Source organism: Excalfactoria chinensis, chromosome 23 (assembly GCF_039878825.1).
Source record: "Excalfactoria chinensis isolate bCotChi1 chromosome 23, bCotChi1.hap2, whole genome shotgun sequence".
Classification (NCBI taxonomy): Eukaryota; Metazoa; Chordata; class Aves; order Galliformes; family Phasianidae; genus Excalfactoria; species Excalfactoria chinensis.
Genome location: NC_092847.1, coordinates 852,405 through 875,337, shown reverse-complemented (window position 1 = coordinate 875,337; position 22,933 = coordinate 852,405). Strand labels below are relative to the sequence as shown.

General features: G+C 63.6%; 4 protein-coding genes across 5 annotated transcripts; 2 read left to right on the top strand and 2 right to left on the bottom strand.

The window, feature by feature from the left end:
- Positions 1 to 1,947: 1,947 nt before the first annotated feature.
- AMIGO1 (adhesion molecule with Ig like domain 1) lies at positions 1,948 to 4,062 on the top strand. Its single transcript, XM_072356233.1, is given in 2 exon segments — positions 1,948 to 3,312; positions 3,314 to 4,062. Coding segments are annotated over 2 exon segments (1,494 nt in total). The 5' UTR covers positions 1,948 to 2,082; the 3' UTR covers positions 3,578 to 4,062.
- Positions 4,063 to 4,696: 634 nt separating this feature from the next.
- On the bottom strand, positions 4,697 to 9,483 carry ATXN7L2 (ataxin 7 like 2). Its single transcript, XM_072356352.1, is given in 15 exon segments — positions 4,697 to 4,711; positions 5,053 to 5,158; positions 5,160 to 5,248; positions 5,250 to 5,312; positions 5,314 to 5,860; positions 6,348 to 6,469; positions 6,577 to 6,754; positions 6,839 to 6,927; positions 6,929 to 7,078; positions 7,197 to 7,279; positions 7,615 to 7,901; positions 7,993 to 8,137; positions 8,226 to 8,330; positions 8,399 to 8,467; positions 9,357 to 9,483. Coding segments are annotated over 15 exon segments (2,172 nt in total). The 5' UTR covers positions 9,481 to 9,483.
- Positions 9,484 to 10,349: 866 nt separating this feature from the next.
- Positions 10,350 to 14,186, bottom strand: SYPL2 (synaptophysin like 2). Of its 2 annotated transcripts, none has more exons than XM_072356289.1 (6): positions 14,029 to 14,186; positions 13,390 to 13,461; positions 12,190 to 12,314; positions 11,737 to 11,938; positions 11,472 to 11,663; positions 10,350 to 10,562 (listed from the first exon to the last, which is right to left on the bottom strand). In XM_072356289.1, exons 2-6 carry the CDS (start codon positions 13,441 to 13,443, stop codon positions 10,431 to 10,433), a joined length of 705 nt encoding a protein of 234 aa, XP_072212390.1. In that variant the 5' UTR covers positions 13,444 to 13,461; positions 14,029 to 14,186; the 3' UTR covers positions 10,350 to 10,430. The 2 variants fall into 2 exon arrangements, with proteins under 2 accessions (XP_072212390.1, XP_072212389.1); XM_072356288.1 differs by lacking the exon at positions 14,029 to 14,186 and adding an exon at positions 13,571 to 13,705.
- A 243-nt stretch (positions 14,187 to 14,429) lies between these two features.
- On the top strand, positions 14,430 to 22,319 carry PSMA5 (proteasome 20S subunit alpha 5). The gene is made up of 9 exons (XM_072356290.1): positions 14,430 to 14,588; positions 15,085 to 15,151; positions 16,037 to 16,163; positions 17,092 to 17,159; positions 17,637 to 17,744; positions 17,841 to 17,899; positions 18,588 to 18,690; positions 19,791 to 19,877; positions 22,035 to 22,319. Exons 1-9 carry the CDS (start codon positions 14,560 to 14,562, stop codon positions 22,110 to 22,112), a joined length of 726 nt encoding a protein of 241 aa, XP_072212391.1. The 5' UTR covers positions 14,430 to 14,559; the 3' UTR covers positions 22,113 to 22,319.
- The last annotated feature ends 614 nt before the right edge of the window (positions 22,320 to 22,933 follow it).

The window sequence follows — 22,933 nt, the reverse complement described above, 5'->3', positions numbered from 1 at the left end:
CTCCATGACCCCCCAGATCAGAGAAGACCCCTACCCAGCCCAGGCCTTTCTTTTGCCCCCTCCACCCCCCCCTTCCATGAACCACTTGAACCCACAGCCATACAGCAGTGGGGAAACTGAGGCACAGACTGTGGGCACCCACAGCACTGCCGGACCCACTGCAACACTGGGGAAGGGGACAGAGGGTCTGTTGGGCACGGGGGGGGGGCTGCACTCAGCACAGGGACCCCAGCACTGCAGCACCCAGCACTGTCCCCCCCCCCTTACCCTGCCACCCCACTGCTGAGCACCCCGGGGTGTTGGGGGGGGGGATGCAAGGCAGGGATTAATGGGCAGATTACAGCAGGGAAATTGAGGACGACCGAAGGACAGAGAGAAATCCTCACCCCAACAGCCCCGGGGGGGGGATGTGCGATAGGGGGGGGGGTCTGCGGTGGTAGCAGCAGTGGGGCTGAAGGGGGGGGTGGCACTATGGGGATACCCCGCTCTGCATTGCAAGGCTCCCCTTTAATTGCTTCCCCCCCCCCCCCTAAATAAAGAGCTGCATCATCGCGGCGCTGTTTGTTCCGGCTCTTTTCCCTCTAATTTTGGAGCCGGAAATTAATAAAGAAATCCATCACGTGGGAGAAATGTTTGCAGCTAAAAATACAGGCGGCGGGCAGAGCCGGCAATGCGCCTCAAGGGGGGGCTGCGACCCCCCCCCCCCAGCACCCCCCCTCCCCCCACACAGGGATGTGGGGCAGCACCCAGGGGTGCCCCTCGGGTAGGGTGACCCCCAGTGTGGGGTGGCATAGAGGAGGGGGGGGGATATGGGGGCTGCTGTTGCTTTAAGGGATGGGGGGGGGGTCTCGGTGTGTGTGTGTGGGGTCAGCGTAGTGGGGATGGGGATGGAAATAGGGACTGGGATGGGGGTGAAGATGGGGGGGGGATGGAGACGGTGTTGGGACAGGGATGGAGATGGGGTGGGGGGCGGAAATGGGGGCAGAAATGGGGGCTGGGGGGGGGCATCATTTATTGATTTATTTATCTATTCCAGGCCCAAAATGAGAGGGAATGGAGCTGGAATGAGGATGGGGGATGGGTGGAGATGGGATGAATGTAGGGATGGGGATGGAAATGGGGACGGGGATGGGATGAGGGTGGGGTATCTATGGAGATGGGGTGAATTGTGGGGTGGAATAGGGATGTAAGTGGGAATGGGGACGCTGAGACGGGTATAGGGCCAGAAGTGGGGACAGGGGCAGAACTAGGATGGGGATGGGATGGGGATAGAGAGACGGGGATGGAAATGGGGACAGGGCTGAGATTGGGGATGGGACGGGAATGTTGGGGATGGGGCCGGGCCGGGCTCCGAGGGGTTAAGCGGACGCAGCCGCGATTGGCCGCGGGCTTCGGGGCGGCAGCCAATGGGAGCGCGCCGTGCGCGGGGGTCGCCGCGTCGGGTCCCGCCCCCTGAGCGCCGTCCCGGGGCGCGGGCGCTGCGGCGCGGAGCGGGGCTCGGCCCGGCCCGGCTCGGTTCGGTTCGGCTCAATCCGTTGCGGTTCGGATCCGCTCGGTTCGTTTCGCATCGACTCGGGCTCCGGTAAAACCCGGAGGGGCGGGGGGGGCAGTGGGGGGGGGGGGGAAGGTGGAGGGAAGCATCCTCCGCGGGGGGCGGGGTTGGGCCGGGCCGGGTTGGATCACGTGGTGCGGCGGTACCGGGCCCGGAGCGGCGGGGGGAACGGAACCGGGCTGCTGTGTAACAGCGCCGACACGGCCGGGCCGCGCCGTGATAACGGGAGGCCGGGGTTGGGGGGGGGGGGTGACACCGGGTGAGCCGAACCGTGACCGCAGCGGGTCAGAACATGGCACGGCGTGACACCGGGCGGGCACAGCCGCGCCGTGCTGCACCGGGAACAGCCCCGCCGTGACCGCGGGTGAGCAACGGCAGCTCAGGAGCGACAGAGAGTGACCGGAGTTACCAGCGACACCGGGTGACCGGGAGCTCTCCGTGCGGTGACACCGGCTGACCGCAGCCAGCCCCGTGCCATGCCGCGGTTCCGCACGCCGTGACCCCGCTGTCCATCCCCTGCCGGCGGTACCATGGCGGTGCCGGTCTCGGTGCCGGTCTCGGTGCCGGTCTCGGTGCTGGCGGTGCTGGCGGTGCTGGCGGTGCCGTCGCTCGGGCTCTGCCCCGCTCGCTGCGTCTGCGCCTCCAACATCCTGAGCTGCTCCCAGGCGGCGCTGAGCTCCGTGCCCGCCCCGCTGCCGCGTTTCACCGCCGTCCTGGACCTCAGCCACAACAACATCAGCCGCCTTCGTGCCGACTGGGCTCCGGGCCGCCTGGCCCACCTGCACGCCCTGCTGCTGGCTCACAACGGTTTGGCCTTCGTCTCCACCGAGGCTTTCGGGCACGTCCCGCACCTCCGCCACCTGGATCTGTCCTCCAACCGGCTCCGGGCGCTGGAGGAGAATCTGTTCAGCGACCTCCCCGAGCTGGAGGTGCTGCTGCTCTACAACAACGAGATCTCCGCCGTCGATCGCTCCGCCTTCGACAACCTGGGCCGGCTCCGTAAGCTCTACTTGGGTCGGAACCACATCGCCCGTTTCCCTCTGGAGCTGCTCCGCGACGGCAGCCGCCCGGCTCAGCTCTCGCTGCTCGACCTCTCGTCCAACCGCCTGCGCTCCCTGCCGGCCGTCGAGCTGCAGGCTCTGCCCGCTTGGCTCCGCGACCGCCTCTACCTGCACGGCAACCCGCTGGGCTGCGACTGCCCGCTGTTCCAGCTGGTGGCCCGCGGGCGGCACCGCCGGCTGAGCGCCGTCATGGACTTCCAGGACGAGCTGCGCTGCCAGCTGCCGGGCCGGGCTCCGGTGCCCATTCTGGACTTGGGGTCCCGAGAGCTGCTCAACTGCAGCGAGGCGAGAGAAGCCGTGCTGGAGGCGTACCTGGGGGACAGCGTCACGTTGGGCTGCGACAGCCGCCTGCGGGCGGCGCACGGCCGCCACTGGGTGACGCCGGGGGGGGACAGGGTGAGCGAGGAGGGGGGCAACGGGAGCGCGGCCGTGCTGGCCGACGGCAGCCTGCAGCTGCGGGCTCTGCGGCCGGAGGACGGCGGGACGTACGCGTGCAGAGTGTCGGGCCCGGCTTTCAACGAGACGCTCTACGTGGAGCTGCTGGTGCACAACTTCACGCTGCACGGCCCCCACGACGGCCTCAACACCGCCTACACCACGTTGGTGGGCTGCATCCTCAGCGTGGTGCTGGTGCTCATCTATCTGTACCTCACCCCGTGCCGCTGCTGCTGCCGAGCAGCCGAGAAGCCCGCGGCCCCCCCCCCGCGACGACAGCCTCAACTCGTCCGTGCTCAGCGCCACCCCCAACCACGCCGTCGGGGAACCCCCGCCCCCCCCGAGACCCCGCATTGCCGGGCACCGCGCCGCGCAGGGGGGGCAGAACGGGAGGTATAAAGCCGGGGGGAGCCCACCGATGGCCGCGGTGGTGGGGGGGGCTCCGAGGGAGGGTCCCCGGGCGCAGAGGAAGGTGTCGGATCCGGACTCGGTCAGCTCGGTGTTCTCCGACACCCCCATCGTGGTGTAGGGGGGGTGCGGACCCCCCATCAGCTCTGCCGAGCAGGAGGGATGTGAGGACTGCAGTGGGGATGCTGTGACGTGGAGCCATCCCCCCCCCCGCCGCGGGACCCCCACCGGTGACAGCATCCGAGCACACGGGGGTCCCTGCTGCGTGGATGCCCCCCCCGCACAGCGCTGCCTCCCGCATGTTGATCGTGACGCATGACCCCCCCCCTCGGGAAGCATGACCCTCCCGAGGCCACAGCTGCCGCCCACACCGGAGGGGGGGGTTGGATATGGGGCACAGCCCCTTTCCTCTGAGCCACAGCACCAGCTGAGCCCCCCCCTCCTTGGGGCCGTCCTGGGGGGAGCACAGCCGCCCCCCACCGCGGGGGATCCCAGGGAGGGAAGTGCCCCCGCCCCACACCTGACCCCACAGCCCCCCCCGTGTCCGCGTCCTCAGCTTCAGCCAGCGCCGCGCTGCTGCATCGCTGACAATAAAGAACCGTGCGCTCCCCATCGTGTCTCACCACGCACCGGAGACCCCCGCATCCCTCTGCCCTCGGGGGGGGGGGGTGGGGAACCGAAGAGGGGAGGTGGGGGGAGAGGGGCAAGTGGGGGGCGGGGCTTCGTGCAGTCGGACCCGGGGGGGCTCCTGGGGTCAGGAACCAGGACCCCCCCCTTCAATTTCGGGCTTCCCATCCCCCACGGGGATCCCAAACACCGCACAGCCCCCCCATCCCCCCCCCGCACCCACACAACACCAACCTCTCCAACCTCTCCTTTCTTTTTCCTCTTTTTTTATAAACCCCCCCCCCAAAAAAAACCAACCCAAACAAACCCCAAACGGAACCAAAACAGCGATAGGAATCCTTATAAATACCCGCGGCCCCGGCGCTCAGTCCTGCACCGGGACCCCCCCACCCCCCCCCCGGGTGCGGCCGCCCCCTCCCCGGGGGTTGGTTTAGCAGCAACGGAACAGGCTCAGAGTTTTGAGGTATTTGGCTGGAGGTCACGTTTCGTCCTTGGGTTTGGTTGGGGATCTTTGTCATTCTCCCCCTTTTTCTTCTCCTTTTCTCGGCTCTTTCTTTACCCGGTGGCGGTTCGGGGCTCCGTGATGCGGCGGTGGAAGCCCCCGAGGCCTCCGTTAATGCGCTTTGGACTGCGGGATGGAGGGGAGGTGGGGGAGGGAGGGGAAAAGGGGGGGGGGGGTCAGCCGCTGTGTGAGCTCAGCCCCACGCTGTGCCCCCTCCAGGGACGGGGCGGCCCCACAGGGTCCCCTCGGTGCCCCAAACGTTGTCCTGCCCCATAGAGCATCACCACGGGGTCCCCAAGCCGGGACCGATGTGGGTAACCCCGGAGGGTCCCCATGGTGTCCCCCCCCCCGCCCCCGTCGTTCAGGGCATCCCATTGGGCTGCCATAGGGGTCCCCCTCATTTCTCTACTCAGCTTCCCCCCATAACTGTGGGTACACCCGTAACCCCCCCCATCCCCAGCCCTTACCTTCAGGACGCTCCGCTTCTCCTCGAAGCCCAGCCCGCTCCCCGGCTTCTTCCTACGGACGGAGCAGCCCAGGTCGGGGGGCGCTGGGTTGGGGGCGGGCGGGGGGGGCGGCGTGTTTGGGCTTGGAGGGCCGGCAATAGGTGGCCGAGTTCTTGCGTTTCTTCACCTCATCCTCCGAGATGCAGCGAGGGGGGGGGCGGGGGGATCCCGACCCCGTGTAACGGAGAGCCCCGCGGCTCCGGAGCGGCGCTGGGGGGGGGGGCGGCAGTCCGGGGGGAGCGCTCGCTTCAGCCTGCTGCCCGCACACACCGAGCCGTTGAGCGCCGACACCGAGGAGGTTTTCGTCTTGCCGGGGGGGGGCGAGACCCGGCAGGCGGAGCTTTTGCTTTTCGCCCCGTCCCCGGAGCAGGTCCGTTTGTAGGGGGGGCTGGCGGCCGCCCCCAGCGGCTGTTTGCGTTTACGGGCGGCGGAGTCCGGTTCCGTCCCGGCGGCCGCTTCCTTGGCTCGGGAGGATTTGCTGGCCTTGGTGGAAGGCAACTTGCTGAAGGAGGGCGACGGGATGTTGGCCGGCAGCGGGGAGGTGATGGACTGGCTGCCGCCCCCCCCGCACTCCGGTTGGCTGCAGGCGGCGGCCGCGTGCGGGGATCCCACCGTGTAGTTGATGCCGGCGGGGACGCGGCCGTCCCGGGGACCGGTGGGAGTCGGGGGGGTCCGAGCGTGGGGCGGGGGGGTCGGAGCGGCGGGGCCGGCGGGGCTGGGGGGGGCCGGGGCGGCGGAGAGCTGAGGGTCGGCGGCCGGAGGGATCTTCCTGTGGGGGGTGAGATGGGGAGCACCAAAAGGCTGCGGTTCAATGGAGGAACCCCCCCCCTCCCCTCCTGTGTCACCTCATCCCTCCTGCGTGGAACTTCACCCCCCCGGATCTCCATCCTCCCCACTGATGGGATCCCTCTGACATCACTGCTGCTCCGGATGGGACCCCCCCACATCACTGTTCCTTTGCCAGGCAGGAGCCCCCCCATATCTCTGCTCCCTTCCCAATGGGAGCCCCCCAGTCACCACTGCCTGGCTCCCTCTCGCTGCCCCTTTCACAGATAGGACCCCCCCCCAATATCTGTTCCCACGCCCAGTGTGAGCCCCCCACATCTCCTCTCTCTTCCCGAATGGGACCCCCCAAATCACCACCCCCTCCCCTCTGGGATCCCCACCAACCCACAACAACCCGCAGCTCTGCGCCCCCCCCAGCACACTGGGCAGCAGGACACCAGGTGAGCTCTGCAGCCCCCCCCCCCCATTACCTCCACATGTGTGAGCTGAGGTGCCGCTCCAGCATGGAGCCCAGCGCCGAGCAGAAGCGGTCCAGCCTCCGGTTGAAGACATAGCAGCCCGGGCTGACCAAGCGGCTCCCAAAGGTGCAGAACTACGGGGGGTGGGAGGTGGGGGGGAGTGGGGAGGAAAGGGGTCAGACCGGGTGACCCCCCCCCCCACACACACACACCGCAGTGGGGGGCACCCAACCCAACTCACCGCTTGTGGCCGCGGTGGGCGGGCGGCGTAGTGGCAGTCAGGGTGGTGGGAGTCCTCAGCAGCCCCCTCCTCCTCGCTGTCCTCGCTGGACCCCCGACTGCCCCCCTCCTTGGGCAGGGGGAAGGGGAAGAGCCCCCCGTCGCCCTCCTCGGGGTCGCTGTCGGAGGAGAGCCGAGCCCTGTGCAGGAGATGGGTGGTAAGAGATGGGGGGGGGAGGCACGGCTGGGGTGGGGGGCAGAGATGGGGGACAGCGGGTTCTCACCTGGGGGGCGGGCAGTGGGCATGGGGGGGTCTGGGGCAGCAGGGCGATGCACCAGGAGGGGCGGTGGGGGGCTGCGGCAGTGCGGGGGGGGGTGGGCGGCTCGGTGCCGGGGGGGTCCTTTCTTGGGGGGCTCTTCTCCTTTGGGGTCTCCCGGCGGGAGCTGGCCTTCAGCTCGGCCACCAGCACATCAAAGTCCTTGGCACGGCCCTGCACCTCGCGCCGCTGGTGCACAGAGTGGATCTGTGGGGTGAGGAGGGAGGGAGGGGGGGGGTCACACCACCTAAGTGTCCCCTCCCGGATGGAAGACCCCCTCCAGGGGCCAAACCCCATTGCCATGCTGCTGGGTGCTCGGTGCTACCTTGCAGGTGAGCAGGCGGGTGCAAACCTTCTTGGTGTCGGGGTTCAGCACGCCGCACTGCCGGTTCAGGTCACACTCCTTCCCTGTGGGCACAGAAGGTGTGTGTGTGTGTGGGGGGGGCAGAGCACTCACTGTGACCCCCACCAGCCCCACAGCAGCACTCACACCCCCAGTGTATGGATCCAGGGCAGGACCCTACAGACCTCAGACCCTCAAGGACCACAGACCCGATGGATCACAGCCCCGATGGATCACAGCCCCAATGGATCACAGCCCCAATGGATCACAGCCCCCCCACACCCTGCAGTGGGGTCCAGATGTGCCACTGTGCACACAACCCACCTTTGGGCACACAGGGACACGCTCACCTGTCCCATTGCCCACCCCCCCCCCAAGCCTGCAGCACAGTGGGACTCACGTGTCAGCTTCTTGTGTGCCCTGGGGGGCGGCCTGCAGACCCCCGGCTCCTTGTCCCCTGCTTTGAGCCCAGGGCTGGCAGTGGCTGGTGGCAGCGGGTCCCCCCCGACCCCAGGGGGCTCTTTGGGCGGCGGAGGCGGCGCGGGGGAGGGTCTCCCCGGGGGCTCCGTGGGGCTGGAGGCGGGTGGTGCAGCGGGCGCTTTGGGGGGGGGTTTAGGGGCTGTTTTGAGCCCCTCCGGTTTGGGGAAGCTGGGGATCTTCTCCAGGTTTACCACCGGCATGAACAAGCTGGGGAGAAACGGGGCGGTCAGAGGGGGGTGGGCAGAGAGGAGGTTTGTGGGGGGGGGTGTTGGGCACGGCGACCCCCAGCTCTGCTCACCAGAGGTTGTTGTCCTTCTGTGCTTTGTCAGGCTGAGCCCTGCTGCGCGCCCCCGGCCCCTTATCCCGCATTGCTTTGCCCGCCGGCTGCCCGTTGATGGCGTGGCACTTGGAGTACAGCTTGCTGAGCGGGCCGTGCCGCCGTTCTGCACAGCAAACAGCCCCCATCAGCCCCCATCAGCCCCACACAGCCCCACACAGCCCCACACAGCCCCTCGCTGCCCCCCGGCTCACCGCAGTGCTTCTGGAAGGCCTGTGGCTTCACCACCTGGCTGCAGTGGTTGCACACCACCAGGTAGAACTCGTCGTGCGCCGGGCAGTGGCCGAAGATGGACATGTCTGCGGGGTGCGGGTGGGTCAGTGCAGCCCCAAAACGGAGGGATTTCACCCCAAAACGAGCAGCTTACCTTCCTTGATCAGCGTCATGGCGTCCAGTTTCTTGCTCCCCTTGCCGCTCTCCTCCGCCTCCAGCCCTGCTGGGAACAGAATCCCACCATCCATCTCCTGAGCCGCGCTGCCCTCGGCTCCGTGCATCCAGCACCGGGCACTTGTCTGCCCCATCGCTGTCCTGCCCCACACGGACACACAGCTGCTGCTCCCAGGGCAATTCAAAGGACAGTTATAAGGGTTTCAATCAGGGAGCACCACACATGGCACTGGGCTGCACCCCATGACAGCCGAGCACAGAGCAGGGAGCACCGAGAGCCCAAAGCCAAAGCAGGGACCCACTGAATGTGTGGGGCTGAGCAGGGATGTGGGGTCACCAATGCGTCCCCAGCTGTGCCAGCAGCTCCCGTCCTCCCTGGCTGTATCAGCTGGGCACCGTGTCCCCACCGTGTCCCAGCAGCCCCAGCTGTGCCATCCCGGGCACTGAGTTGTGCCCAGCTGTGCCGTACACTCGGTCTCTTGCAGCCGTACGTGTCTCCCGTTGCCGTCCATCCCCGCCATACCGGGCACCCCGTTGGACACGGCCGTGCCCTACGGAGCTCCCGGTCCCTCTCGGCGGTGCGGTTCCGTGTTCCCGCTGCTGTCCAGCCGCGTCACACCGCATCCATCACCGGGATCCCGGCCGTGCCGTACTGAACGCAGGACGGGGCACAGCCGGGACGCCGCTCGGTTTCCCCGCACACCTCCCACCCGCACAGCCGCCCTCAGCCCGGTTCCGCTGCGGGACGCGCTGCGCGTCTCCCACCGCCCGGTGCGGGGCGCCCGCTGCTCTCCGTGCCCGGGGGCGGCGCGGGCTGCGGGCGCGGCCCCGTTCGGCGGTGACCCCCCCCCCCCCTTCCAACCCCGGGAGCGACCCTCGCCCCCCTCCCCCCCTCCCCCCCCTTCCCGCCCCCCCATCCCGGCCCGCCGCCCCCTCACCCAGCTCTGCGCTCGGCCCGGCCCGTTCCACCCACGCGCTCCAGCTCTGCCCCGCGAACTCGTCCACGCTCGGCAGCCGCCGCTCCGCCGCCGCCATCGCCGCCGCGCGCCCACGCGCCGCCATCGCCGCCGCCGCCGCCGCCGCGGGAGCGCGCCCCCCCCCCTCCGCCGCCGCCGCCGCCGCCCCGCGCGCGCGCGCCCCCGCGCATGCGCCGCGCGCCCCCCCGCGGCCCCACGGGCGGTGCAGTCCCCGCCCCGGGGCTCCGAGCGTGTGTGTGCGGGGCGGGGGGAGCGAGACCCCGACGGGGGGAACCGCTGCTGCACCGACATGGGGGGAGGGCGGCGCGGAGTGGGGCAGCGCGACCCACGGCGGGCACAGACCTACAGCGCATACAGCGCATACAGCACAGACAGCACCGACGGCGTCCGGTGCCGTCCGAAGTGCCATGTGGGGCAGGGAGCCCACGGCCATACAGCTCTATATGGGGCAGGGTGTCCATGGCCATACAGCTCTATATGGGGCATGGCACCATGGTCACATACACCCCTATATGTGGCAGGGCACCCATGGCCATATGCAGCTTTATATGGGGCAGGGTGTCCATGGTCACATACACCCCTATATGGGACAGGGCGCCCATGGCCATACACACCTCTGTATGGGGCAGAGTGTCCATGGCCATACACAGCTCTATATGGGGCAGGGCACCCATGGCCATCCATGCCTCTATATAGAGGCACCCATGTTCACACACACCCCTATATGGGGTAGGTAGGGCATGCAGTACCCTATATACCCCCCACCCCATAGGAATATAACCCCCCCCCCCAACACCAATATCCCCCCATGCAGCACACAGCACCCAGAGCCGCCCCCCCCCCATAACACACACACAGGACACCCAGCTTCCAGGACCTTTATCCACCCCCACACACAGCGGGGACCCCTCAATACAGCACTGCTCCGCATCCCCCCCCTCTCCCCACCCCCAGGCTGCGGCCGGCGCGAGGCCCCCAGGGATGGAGGGTGGGTGGGTGGGTGCAGGTGGGTGCCCCCCCCCCCACCCGGGGGTGCTACTGCTTGTCGATGGCGCCCTGCTCGGCCGCGCTGTCCCCGTGGGGCTCAGCCTGTGTGTGCCACGTCGTCTCCTTGAACACGAACCAGCAGTTCCCGGCCCACAGCAGGAAATTGATGAAGCCGAAGAGCTAGAAGAGGAGGGGGGGAGAACCATGGGGCACCATGCAGACCCCTCCCCATTATAAGCCACCCCCTGTGGTGCTGTGTGCCATCCCTGTGTGTGTGGGGCACAGCAATGGGTGCTCAGCTCTGCATCCTTGTGCATGCTGGCACCCCCATGTGTGTGTGTGCACCCCCATGTATATGCACACCCAATCTGTGCACACATACACCCCCTGTGCATGTGCATGCAACCCATCCGTGCACACGTGTGCATGCAAACATGCCTACATGGGCATGCATGGCCAACCCAGGTGTGCACACACATATGCATATATGCATGCATGTACAACCCATATGTGCACACACATATGTATATATGCATATATGCATGCATGTACATCCCATGTGTGCACACACATATGCATATATGCATGCATGTACAACCCATGTGTGCACACACATATGTATATATGCATATATGCATGCATGTACAACCCATGTGTGCACACACATATGCATATATGCATGCATGTACAATCCATGTGTGCACACACATATGCATATATGCATGCATGTACAATCCATGTGTGCACACACATATGTATATATGCATATATGCATGCATGTACAACCCATGTGTGCACACACATATGTATATATGCATGCATGTACATCCCATGTGTGCACACACATGCATATATGCATGCATGTACAACCCATGTGTGCACATACTTACCCACGTGTGCATGGCCATACTCCCCTCTATACAGGGCAGGGTGCCCATGGCCACATGCACACATACACCCCCACACGCACGCAGACACTCGTGTGCATATACACACACATATGCACACCCATGTGTGCACACATACCCAAGCCATATGTGCACGCATGCACAGCCCCCCCCCCCAGTTGCCCCCTCTTTGCACGCTCACCACAGAGATATTGGCCAGCCCCATAGCTGGCGTGGCACCGGCATTGCACACCACGTCCTGGCCCTGGCACACACTCATGGCTGCAATGAGGCTGGAGGGTCTGGTTGCTGCCTTGACGTCGCTCAGCCCTTTGCCCCACGCTGCTGCCGCCACCAGCCAGAAGAAGGCGAAGCAGACGGTGATGCAGAAGTCCTGCGGATGCGGGGCTGGGCTCAGCGCTGCTGTTCTATGGGGTGGGAGCTGAGCCCCTCTGCCCGGCCCTTACCGTGAATGGGAGCTTCTTGTTGTCGGCGTAAAGGGAATGAAAGCGCAGGTAGAGCACCAGAGCTGCCATGGTGTAGAGGAAGGAGAAGACCCCCAGGGTCACGAAGAACTCGGCCGGGGCGGAGAAGTCGCCCACCAGGTGCAACGTGCGCGGCTCCGACTCGCCATCGCACTCCGGCATCTCAAAGGGGATCTGGTACAACCTGGGGGCAATGGGGGCCAGGGGGTGGCTGTGGTGCCCAGAGGGGCTGCTCAGGGGGAGGGTTGAAGCCCCATATCCACCCCCGACACACCAAACCTGCGCTGTCCCCCATCCCATCCTCACCCCCTATAGGGGATGCTGAGCGTGAGCTTTAACCCCACATCCCACCCGGCTCCATCCAGGTCCCTACTGGATGCTGGAATCACAGTGTGGGGGAGGAGATCCCATTTCTGCCCCCCCCCCCCCCCTCACCTGAAGGGGTACCCGAACTGCACGGATATGGCGCTCATCTCTTTGGTTTCCCCGCTGCATTTCACCGTGGCCCCGCTCTCACCGCTGAAAGAACCGCACGCCCCGAAGGCAAAGATGGCAAAGAGCTGCGGGAGGGGAGCACAGAGATTGGGGGGGGGGGGGGGGCTGAGAGACCCCACAGCCCCACACATCAACACCCCCCCCCGGCGCTGAGTCACGGCCGTGCAGGGCGCGATGCCACCCTGCAGCTGTCAGCCTTGTGAGCCAGCTCAGTGCAGCAGCAGGGAAACGTGGGGCACCGGGGGGGAACCCTGCTCATCCCCTCTAATTATAGGCACAGCCCCAAGTGTGTCCGTGCTGAGGGACACTGCTTTGTCCCCATAGGGGAGGTGGCTGCGCCGCCCTTAGGGCTATGGGGGATCCACCCAGCCAGGCTGGGTGCCACAAGGCTGGGCTCCTGTGGGTGTTCCCTCGTGGAACCAGGAGTGTTGACAGCCGTGGGATGTCCCCACGTGTCACACTGCTGTGCGGCTCCCATTTGCTCTCCATGGCTTCTCCTCTCGCTTCCCATTTCGGGCTGCACTCGGGGCCTGATCCCACACAGCAGCCGGCACTGCCCAGTGCTATGGGACCACAGTGTTAGGCTGAGCCCCCTCGGCCCCATTCCTCCAGGCAGGAGATCCCCATTGCCCCCGGCCTCAGCCCCACACTCTGATCCCCACTCGTGCCTCAGTTTCCCTGGGCTGCTCCCGGTGCCGCTGAAATGCCGCCCTCCCCGCAGCCCTGAAACCCAATCCTGGCGCCATTCATAGCACTGCGGACAGGCAGGGGGCCGTGCATTGCCCCCCCCGCGCCCCACACGTTCCCTCCTGAGTTCGCTGCCCCCCATCGCCCCCCACTCACTGATGTGCCGCCCCCCTTCCCCCCCCCACACCCCTCACGTCCCCCTGTCACCGTTCCCCCGGGCACGGCCGGGTGCTGCCACCTGCTCAAGGTCACCGGGGAGGCCAAAGCGAAGTGACCAAGAGGCCCCCACACCTGAAGCCCCCCCAGGAGCCCTCGGGGGATCCCCCCCCCCCCCCACAGCCGGGAGGGGCGCGAGCGGGCAGGGGGGGCTCCGAGGTCCCTCTGTGGGCTCTGGGACAACCACGGGGTGCCCCAAAAGCGGCGGGTTCCGGGGGGGCTGCGGGCGGCACTCACCCATTCCAACACCTTGACGAAGCCCAGCGGCTCCTGGAGGCGGCCCCAGCGCATCCCGGCCAGGACCCGGTCCTGCGGAACGGAGAGAACGGAGTGAACCGGGGCATCGCGGGGACACCGGGCTGCGGGGGAACGAGGCACCGGGGAGCAGCGCCGGGCAATGGAGGCGGCGGGGCCCTACCTGGAGCCGGGGCGTTTTGTCGCCGCCCGCGGGGGCTCCGGACTCCGCCATGGCCGCGGCCGTCGGGGCCGTCGGGGGCTGCTGCCTCCTCCTCCTCCTCCTCCTCCTCCCGCCGCCGCTCCGCTCTCACAGCCGCCCCCGCTCCGCCGCCCGCAGCCCCAGCGCCCCCGGGAGGGCACAGCCGCCCCGCCCCGGGCACAGCCCGGACCGCCCCCGCCCCCCCCGCGACCACCGAGCGCGGGGCGGCCCCGGACCGCCCCCACCGCACCCCGCGCTCCAGTAACGGGGCGAATCCCGCCCCCGGCAGCACCGGGACCGCAGCCCGTCCCTCCATCATCCATCCATCCCCGTCCCCAAACCGGGACCCCCGGAGCAGCACCGACACCGCCCGGTACCGCTCCCTGCCCCCCCCCCCCCACCGGGAACGCGGTGCATCCCCCGCCCGCCCCGCACGGTACCGGGGGATCCCCGACGGCCGCGTGCTGCCGGGTACCGGGGAGGAAGCGGAAGGATGGAGGAGGGGCGGCCCCCACACGGGGGGTCTCAGGCCCACGCGGGGCTCACGGTGCTCGGGGCGGAGCGGAACCCACCGAGCTCCGCACACAGCGGGGCTCCGCGCCCCCACAGCCCACCGCCCCGCGCCCGGCACCGGGCTGACCCCGCCCACTCCTCTCATGACCACGCCCACTTAGAGTCTGACCACGCCCCCACCTCTATGGCCACGCCCCTTCGGTTCTGCTGTCACTCATCCCTCGCCCCCCCCCCCCGCTGTGGCTCCTCCCACTCTCACCCGGCCGAGCCCGCCTTCCTCGCCTTCCCATTGGCCGCGATCCTCCCTCCATCCACCAATCGTCTCGCGGCGCGGGGGGAAGTGACGCGGCGGGGAGTCGACAGGAAGTGGATGCGAACCCGGCGAGGGCAGAGCGGCTCCGGTTCCGCTGCCGCCGCCGCGCCTCCCCCGCACCGCCCCGCGCCGCCCCGCCGCCGTTATGTTCCTCACGCGCTCCGAGTACGACCGGTGAGTGCCCTGCCGGCAGCGCTCGGCCCTCAGCTCGCTCTCCCCGCCGCTCGCGGCCTGCGGCTGAGTCACGGGCCTGCTCACGCCGCCGGGCCCAGCGGAGGTGGCCGAGACACGGATGGGGCCTACAGCGATAGGGCTCTGCCAACCCGGCCCTATAACCTTATGGGGGCCGGCCGGCTGCATGCAGCCCAATGGGGTTCCCATGTGGGGATGCAGCTCTCGGTTCTGGACGCTGGGACGGCCCTGCGGGTCCTGCAGCATCTGACGGCTCCGTCTGTGCCTCCCGGTGCATGGACTTGCTGCGTGGGGCTGTATCCACTGCCCGCAGTGCAATGAGAGCAGATTCCCTCCAGCTCAGTGCTGTTGGCTTCTCCATAAGCATCCCCATTGCTGGGGTGGGAGCACGGCGCCCTCCTGTGTCAGCTCCCCTTTGTCCCCCTGACTCCTTGCCGGCCTTCCTGTGCCTCTCATGCGGTCTCTGATGTTCTTGCAGGGGTGTCAACACTTTCTCTCCCGAGGGCAGGCTGTTCCAGGTGGAGTATGCCATCGAGGCCATTAAGGTACGGTCAGCACGGCGCAGCCTGTTGTGCTGTGATGTTCAATGAGCTCTCAAAGCGGGTTTGGTCAGAGAAAAGCCGGGCAGGTTCTTCTTTCTCATGCTCTGCAGTGAAATGGGGTTTGGCCAACTTCCCAGAGCAATGCAATGCTGAGCAGGAAGGCGCTGCTTGCCCAATAGCTGCTGCTCCTGCCAGCAGCTCCTTGCCAGCCTTTTATGTTCAATTTGCAGTGCAGGAGCTGTGATCCGGCACTCGATTCCTTCCACCCAGCGGCACCTCCTGCAGCTCCACTCATCTGCTTTGTGTGACTGGAAGCATCAGTGGATGCTGCAGCTTACAATGTCTACCCACAAAGCAAACCCAACCCAGAAGTGCTAGTCCCAACATCAGGAAAAGCTCATTTTGAAGCCAGAGGTCCTGAGTGCTTGCACAGCCTGACTGGCTGCAGGAGCTGGCACCAAGTGCATTGTGTGCTTAATGTCCATAAGTGCTCCTCAAACAGCAAAGGAATGCTGTGCTTCCCCTTTTAAACCCTGACAAGGAAGGTGGGAGGCAGCGTGGAGCGAGCTGACCTGTGCCTCCAGAGCTGTATGGCCTCTCTGAGCCTTTAAGTGTCCTCAGCTGTTGAGTGTTTTTGTTTCTTTGCTCCTGAGAACTGGAGCTGCTGGATTCTGATCCAATGGGAAATCTCATGGGGTTCACCTTCGTGTCTGCCCGGTGCCACTCGTAATGCTTTCACTTTGACATGCCAGGCTGGACAAGTTTCTGTCCTGAAGTGCCTGTCTCCAAAACAATGTGCCTACAAATAGCATGAGCGTTGTCCAGCTATGCTCGGTGTCACAGCGAGGCCCTGTTTGGAATGGAGGTGGTGACTGTGGTTGTTTTCAGCTCGGCTCTACGGCCATTGGCATCCAGACCTCGGAGGGTGTGTGCCTGGCTGTGGAGAAGAGGATCACCTCCCCTCTCATGGAGCCCAGCAGCATTGAGAAGATAGTAGAAATAGACTCCCATATAGGTAAGGAGAAATGTGCTTCTGCTCCCTCCCAGGACATCCATCCCATTGTTGCTGTGTGTAAATGCATTCAATAAAGTGCTGTCCCTGTGAGTTTCAGAACAAGCCTTTCCTGCTGCCAGCTCTGGCGATCCGAGTGGGAATGCTCAGCTCTCCCAATGAGCACCAGGTCCTGCTCGCTGGTTTTCCAGGCTGCAGGCCAGCAGGACATAGTTACAGGAGTAGGAAGAGGCAGCTGAAGCTCCCCCACCTTCTGTGACCTCCCTGATGAAAGCTCATCCCAAAATTAGATCTGGGAGGGCGGGGAATTATTGCAATGTAAAGGCTTGACTCGAGGCCAGGTTCTCCCAGAGCACTGGTGCCTGTACCCCTGCTCCTGCACCGAGGGGGCCTACAATGTTCTTGTTACCAAATATGTCAGTGTGAAGAGCAGGAGGCCTCCAAAATACCCACGTTGCCGAGGAGATGGATCACGGTCCTTAGGAGCTCCTGCAGGGTCTGCTTTCCCCTTGCTGCGTGCTTGTGGTGCAGCCCTTAGAACAGGGAGCAGCTTTGTGCTTCATGCTCCTGCAGGGGCAGCTCCTGCACCCCACAGCAGGAGGAATGCATTCCCCATCCCACAGCTTCTCTTGGAAGAAGCCTCGGTTGTGTCTCCCTGAACTGATTCACATCTAGGGTGGGTGGGAAGTGACCCTGGGGGAGCCTGCAGGTGCATCTGCCCTTTGGCTGTGCGTCCAGCCCTGCATGGGCGTTCATGGGAAGCACTGCCTTGCTCCGTACCCACACCCATTACACCCCGTGCTCTGCAGCGTGCTGCTGGCTGCTCCCACACAGGGCCCTGCCGTGTGCACCGTGGGTGGTGGGAAGTCTGGGGGAGAGCAGGTTGCAAATTGCTGATGAAATGACTCGTGGTTTCCCTCTCTGCTTTCAGGGTGTGCCATGAGTGGCTTAATAGCTGATGCCAAGACTTTGATTGATAAAGCAAGAGTGGAGACTCAGGTGGGATTTGACATTGCTCACAACAGCAGCGTTAGTGCTGGGGGGCGTCTGGTGTGGGATGATGGTTACAGCAGAGGAGCTGGTGGGAGTGGGAGGGCTGTGTGCAGCAGATAGCTGCAGCCTCCTGTGCGGCTCCCTTTTCCACATGGAACACTTGGTGGGAATCCTGTGCCTCGTCCCATCCCTTCAGTGGGTACCACCAGTGTGAGGATAGAGTGCTCTGAGGACAGAGTCCTCCTTGGTACCCCCAAGGCCCAGATGTGCCCAGCTGTTCTGGGAGACCCTTCTCAGCTCACTCTGCATCGAGGGCTGTCTTTAGTGCTTCCATCCTGTGGCTGAGCACCTCACTCCCTCTATGCGTTGTCTATCAGGAGGGGCTGGGGCAAAGCTCTCAGTGGGGCTGAGCAGCGTGTGACTGATCCAGCACTGTCATCTTTGGGGAGCAGAGCAATAATCTGGAGCCTTGTTTTCCTGCAGAATCACTGGTTCACTTACAATGAAACCATGACTGTGGAGAGCGTGACGCAGGCTGTGTCCAACCTGGCGCTGCAGTTCGGGGAGGAGGATGCGGACCCTGGTGCCATGGTGTGTAACGATGGGCTGGGCTGCCCCTGGAGCCCCCCATGTCCCCTTGGCTGTGCCCTCAGCCCTGCCTGACCTGCTGGCTGCTTTCTGTTGCAGTCTCGTCCGTTCGGTGTCGCGCTGCTTTTTGGAGGCGTTGATGAGAAGGGACCTCAGCTGTAAGTTCTGTTCTGCCTTCCTGGCAGGACACAAAACCTCCAAGTGAAACATCTAAAGGCTTTTTGATGACACGATCCTGTGGTTTTCCATAAGCCAAACCCTTAGGGTTTATCCCATTATGCACCTGATGTGTTTGGTAATGCATTTAAGCCTTCCCTGCCAAACAAGGGCTGTGGCAGCTTGGTGGCAGGCTGCTCATTCAGGACTGAAGAGAATGCAGTGCCTTTAGTGAACCCTTTGCTTTTCTTCATGTGGTTTCCTGGGCAGGAGGGAGGCGTTAAACTCTCCTTGTCCTGAGTTTATTCCTACCTTTCCCTAAAGGAGTAACAGAGCCACGGTAACATAATATCTGCAGCCGTCGGTAACATTCCTTGGGGAGGCGGAGTGCTTGAAACCTGAACTGGTGCTTCAAACAGCAGCTTCTGCTGGAGGTGGGAACGGCTCAGCACGGCCAGCCCAAAAAAGCCTCCCCTTGGTTTCCCTCCCAGGAGCGGTGGTGAAAACCTGCTGGTTTTGTTAAAGAAAACAGGGAGGGGGAGAGAAACGTCCTGATTTCAGCATGGAGGGCGGTGTTGGGCTGCGCTGCTTTCCTGTGCTCTGTGGGCCCTGGGTGTGCGTCGTGGCTGTGGGTCTGTGTGGGGAGAAGCCGTGGTGCTGCGGTGCAGGATGTGGTTTGTCTCCATGCAGGTTTCACATGGACCCCTCAGGGACGTTCGTGCAGTGCGATGCCAGAGCCATCGGGTCCGCCTCGGAGGGAGCACAGAGCTCACTGCAGGAGGTGTACCATAAGGTAAAGGCAGGGCTGAGTGGACTTCTGACTTAGGGCAGTGTGCTCGGGGAGCCGGACGAGGCTGCCAGGCTGGGCTCAGGCCTTGGCAGCTGCTGCAGTGATGAGATACGACGTGGAGCTGCTGGTGGAGGAGCTCTGCGTGAGGAGAGCTGCAGCCTCTGTGGGCCGTGGCTGCTCAGGCTGCCTTGTGGAACACGAGCCCGGCGTGCAGCGTGGCAGGCTGTGCCTCCAGCAGGTGATAATTGAGTCCATGTCAGGAAGTACTCTATAAATAAATGCTGCTGCATGGGCACGGCCAGTCAGCATCGGGGCTGGGTATGGCTGCAGCCCGAAGCGTAAGGAACCAGAGCAAGTGGCATTTGTTCCTCTGGGTGTGCAGCTCTGAGCTGTGAAGCTAACAGCTTTTGTTCTGCCAGTCCTCGTCCTATCTGATATTCAATAACAACTTTCTGCTCTCTGTGGGAGGGGAGCTGCCTGCTTTGTGTCAAAGGAAATCAAACACTATAATGAAAAGCGTAATTGATGCTGTTGATTGCCTTGAAGACTTCCAGCCTAAGCCTCCATAATCTAATTAAGCAGCAGAATGGCTGGAGTTCTGTGTTCCGTGGCTCGTTCACCATCTTCCCAGTGCACTCAGTGCACACACAGCCATCACCCATCTGAGTGCACTGCAGCCTCCTGGCTCAGGCTCCCCTCATGCAGGGATTTATGTTATTAAAGCACAAAGGCTTCTGCTGGGAGCTTGTTGGGGGCAGAACTGCTTGATATTAAGTGGTGAAGGGAGGCAGACCTTGGTGCTCTGCTCCTGCCAGGAAGGTTTGTGTGCCCAGCTTAACAGCTCTTCAGCTTTAACAGAGGGGATAGAGAAGCAGAAAGTCGCCATCCTTGAGATGGTCCCCGTCCTTCCCAAACGCCGTGCTTTGATCTCTTGTTGATACAGGAGATAACTTGATAAGCTTTTGAATTTACTGCCAGCGGCGGCTTAAGGGATTAAAGAGAAGAAGCAGGGAGAGCAGCGTGCTGTAGGAGTTAAAGGGGGGACACAACGAATGCTGGCTCTGGGTAGCAGCAGCGCAGTGAGCACGTGCTTTGTTTTACAGTCCATGACGCTGAAAGAAGCCATCAAATCTTCCCTCGTCATCCTGAAGCAAGTTATGGAGGAGAAACTGAACGCAACCAACATTGAGGTAATTGTGGCCCAGGGACGCTCTTAGGGCTCGGGCTGCCTGCTCATTGCATGCTGTGTGGACTGGGAAGTGTTGGGTTTGGGCTGCTGGATGCCTGTGTGCTGGGCTGGTCCAGGAGTGCTGGTGCAAGCAGTTCTGCAGGGCTGTGGGCTGCATGTCTGGGGGGGGAGCACAGCCCTTGTGCCCTTATGCAGGCAGAGCCAGCTGCCGTGCCAGCAGGATCAGTTTTTCTCCCCCTGTGTCCAGCCATTCTTTTTCTCCCCTGCTACTCGTAATATTAGAAGGAATGAAAATTATACAGCTCCTGGACTTGCTATATTCAGGCCGGGATGGTGGCCAAAAATCCCTTGGGCAGGAGGGCCGGAGAGGTGAAGCCTCCAGGAATGAATGTGCTCCGCCAGGCTGCAGCTCTCACAGGGCTCAGTGTGAGCCAGGTGTGTGCTGTCCCCGCAGCCTCCATCGCTGGGCCCTAATCTGCTGCTCAGGTAGTAACAGTGAACATAGAAGCCAACAGAACCTTTCCAGCTCCTTCGTGATAACGGGTAGATGATGAGCAGGGCTGGCAGATAGAGTTTGCTTCTATTTCTGGCAGGCTATGAGATGCCAGACCTTTGAGAATCACGTCGTTCTGACTCTGCTCCTGCTGTTCTCCCATTGCTGTCCTCCAAAGCACCAGGATTCCGTTTCCCAAACAGCCTTCAGTGTGCACCCCATTGGTTTCATTAACTGCTGCTGCTGGAGGCTTCTCCTGATGAGCTTTAACTGCCTTCATCAGAGGGGAAGGAGCCTTGCACCCCCCCCAGGGTGATGCCAGGCTGCATTCTGCTTCCCAGCTGCACCCCATCGCATCCAGAGCAGTTGATTCCTGAGCAGCCCCAGAGCTCCTTGGGAGGCTCCTGCTGTACAGTGTGAGGGAGCTGAGGCGGCGCTGCATGTACAGTATCCTTATGGCACGTCCCCATTTGACAGGGCTTAACTGTGCTTGGCAGGGCTGGGAACCTATGGAGGAATCACATCGGGGTTAAGCATGGGAGGAATGTGCTGAGGATTAAAAGGTCACCATTGACTCAAGTCACCCTCCTGGTGGGGAATCTTTCACTGACAGAACCGCTTTGCTTTCCAGCTTTGCACAAGTGTGCGGTGCTCTGTGCTCTGCTTTTTATTCCCTCTTTCCTGCATGGGGTTTTTTTCCCACTTAGCAGTAAGAGGGGATTGGGAACGTGGTGATGGGAGAGCTGAACCCATGGGCAGCAATGGAGCCTGAAACGGTGTGATGCTTTTACATGAGTGGTTCCCTGCAAAGGCTGCAAGGGAATGGTTTGGTGGAGTTGTGTTCAATGTGGTTTGGGCTTCCTGGAGTGGCATCTGGAGGTCCCTGACTCAGCCCATTGTGCCCCATAGAAGCTGTGCAGTCACAGTGTGCTGGCTGAGGGCTCGGGGCTGAGCCTGCAAGCTGCAGCCCAGCACACATCACTCCCTGCAGCCATGCACACGTGGTGCTCCAGGTGCCATCACAGTGCTGGGGTATCTGTGAGCATCCCTGGGAGCTCCAGCAGTGCTGGGTGCCTGCAGTAGCTGCTGGGTGCAGGCAGGAATCCTGCATGCATTCCTTTGGCAGCACTGCTGTTCTGCAGTCCCTCTTGTCCCGGTGATGCATCCCAGCTGCCTGGGCAGGGCGCTGTGCCCAGCTCTGTGCTGCTGCTGCCCCCCTCTCCTGTTGCACAGCAGGTCACAAGGCACATCCCCCTGAGCAGGACCCAGAAGGCAGCTTTGCAGAGCAGACCTGCAATCCTCCTCTAGCATTGTGCCCCCCCTTCCTCTCGCAGCAGCCAGCACTGCCTGCACTTACTGGAGGTGGGGCTGCAGTGAGGAGCTCCCTTAGCAGGGCGTCCTTCCCCAGCAGGACCCGAGTGCTCCCCAGAGCCATTCCCCGCTGCTGCTACTATGAGGAGACTGAGTCAATTAAAAGCTATTTCTGCAGCAGGCTGCTATTTTAGGGAATCAAAGAGCGCGTTACGGGCTGGAATGATCTTGCTGGGCTGGCAGATCAGGCAGCAGGGAAGGAACAGCTGCTGTGTCTGCTGCTCCGTGTTCCCTGCCCCGCGCTGTCACTTTACATACGTGGGCACATTTAACCCTTCGCTCCTTCTCTTTCAGCTTGCCACCATCGAGCCGGGCATGAAGTTCCACATGTACACGAAGGAGGAGCTGGAAGAGGTCATCAAGGATATCTGAATGGGACGGAGGCTCCCGAAGGCTCGTTCCCCACAATCAAAGTGAACTGCCTCAGTTCCTCCCCGTGCCCGTGATGGGGTTTCCAGCAGATCCTCTCATTGCTCTTCTCAGAAGCTCTCAAATCTTGTTTGTTTTTTTTACAGCCTGTACATACACGGATCCCTACAAAGAGAAGGAAACGACAATAAATCCTTTTGTTACTCCGTGCTCTGTGCTCGGGGGGGGCTGAGCAGGTGAGGGCGGCATCAGCTCGTGCGATCCCTGTCTCCCTCTGCTGGAGGACACGGAGCTGCTTTGCTCGGGCAGCGCCCAGCCCTGCAGCCCGCGGACTTTGGCCTTTAGGATCCCGTCCCTGTGCCAGCCTCCGGCTGTTGCCCCGTTCTCCTGCCGTGCTGCTCCTCGCCCTGTTTGTGTCCCATAGAACAAACAGCTGATTCTTCCATGCGTTCTGTGCCATAGAATGGTGCTTTGTGCCCCGCTCTGGGGGATGGCGCTGGGACCGTGCAGCCTGGGGGGGGGGTTGGGGGCTGTCCCTATGGAGCAGCTCCTATGGAGCTATGGAGCAGCTTCCCATTGGGGGGGGCTCCTTTATGGTCTCTGTGTGCCCTTAAAGCCGCAGCTCTGCCCCCAAACGGGGAGTTTTGCCCCCAAATCGGCCGTTGTGCCGCCAAACCAGCTCCGAGTTGGGCGCTGTGTCCCCATACTGGGCTGGCTGTCCCGCTGCTGCCCCACACTGGAGCTATGGCCCCGAACCAGCCGTGCCCCATAACCGGGCGCTGTGCCCCATAACCGGGCGCTGTGTCCCACACCCCGCGCCTTGT

What these genes read in the sequence shown, in the direction of transcription:
- SYPL2 (XM_072356288.1), bottom strand. Translation starts at nt 13,621, where the DNA reads ATGGCGGAGTCCGGAGCCCCCGCGGGCGGCGACAAAACGCCCCGGCTC. An exon ending in ACAAGAAGCTCCCATTCACG is followed by an intron (nt 11,664 to 11,736) that starts GTAAGGGCCGGG and finishes CCGCATCCGCAG; the next exon opens with GACTTCTGCATCACCGTCTG. An exon ending in GGCTGGCCAATATCTCTGTG is followed by an intron (nt 10,563 to 11,471) that starts GTGAGCGTGCAA and finishes CTCCTCTTCTAG; the next exon opens with CTCTTCGGCTTCATCAATTT.
- PSMA5 (XM_072356290.1), top strand. Translation starts at nt 14,560, where the DNA reads ATGTTCCTCACGCGCTCCGAGTACGACCG. An exon ending in ATGCCATCGAGGCCATTAAG is followed by an intron (nt 15,152 to 16,036) that starts GTACGGTCAGCA and finishes GGTTGTTTTCAG; the next exon opens with CTCGGCTCTACGGCCATTGG. An exon ending in TGAACGCAACCAACATTGAG is followed by an intron (nt 19,878 to 22,034) that starts GTAATTGTGGCC and finishes CTTCTCTTTCAG; the next exon opens with CTTGCCACCATCGAGCCGGG.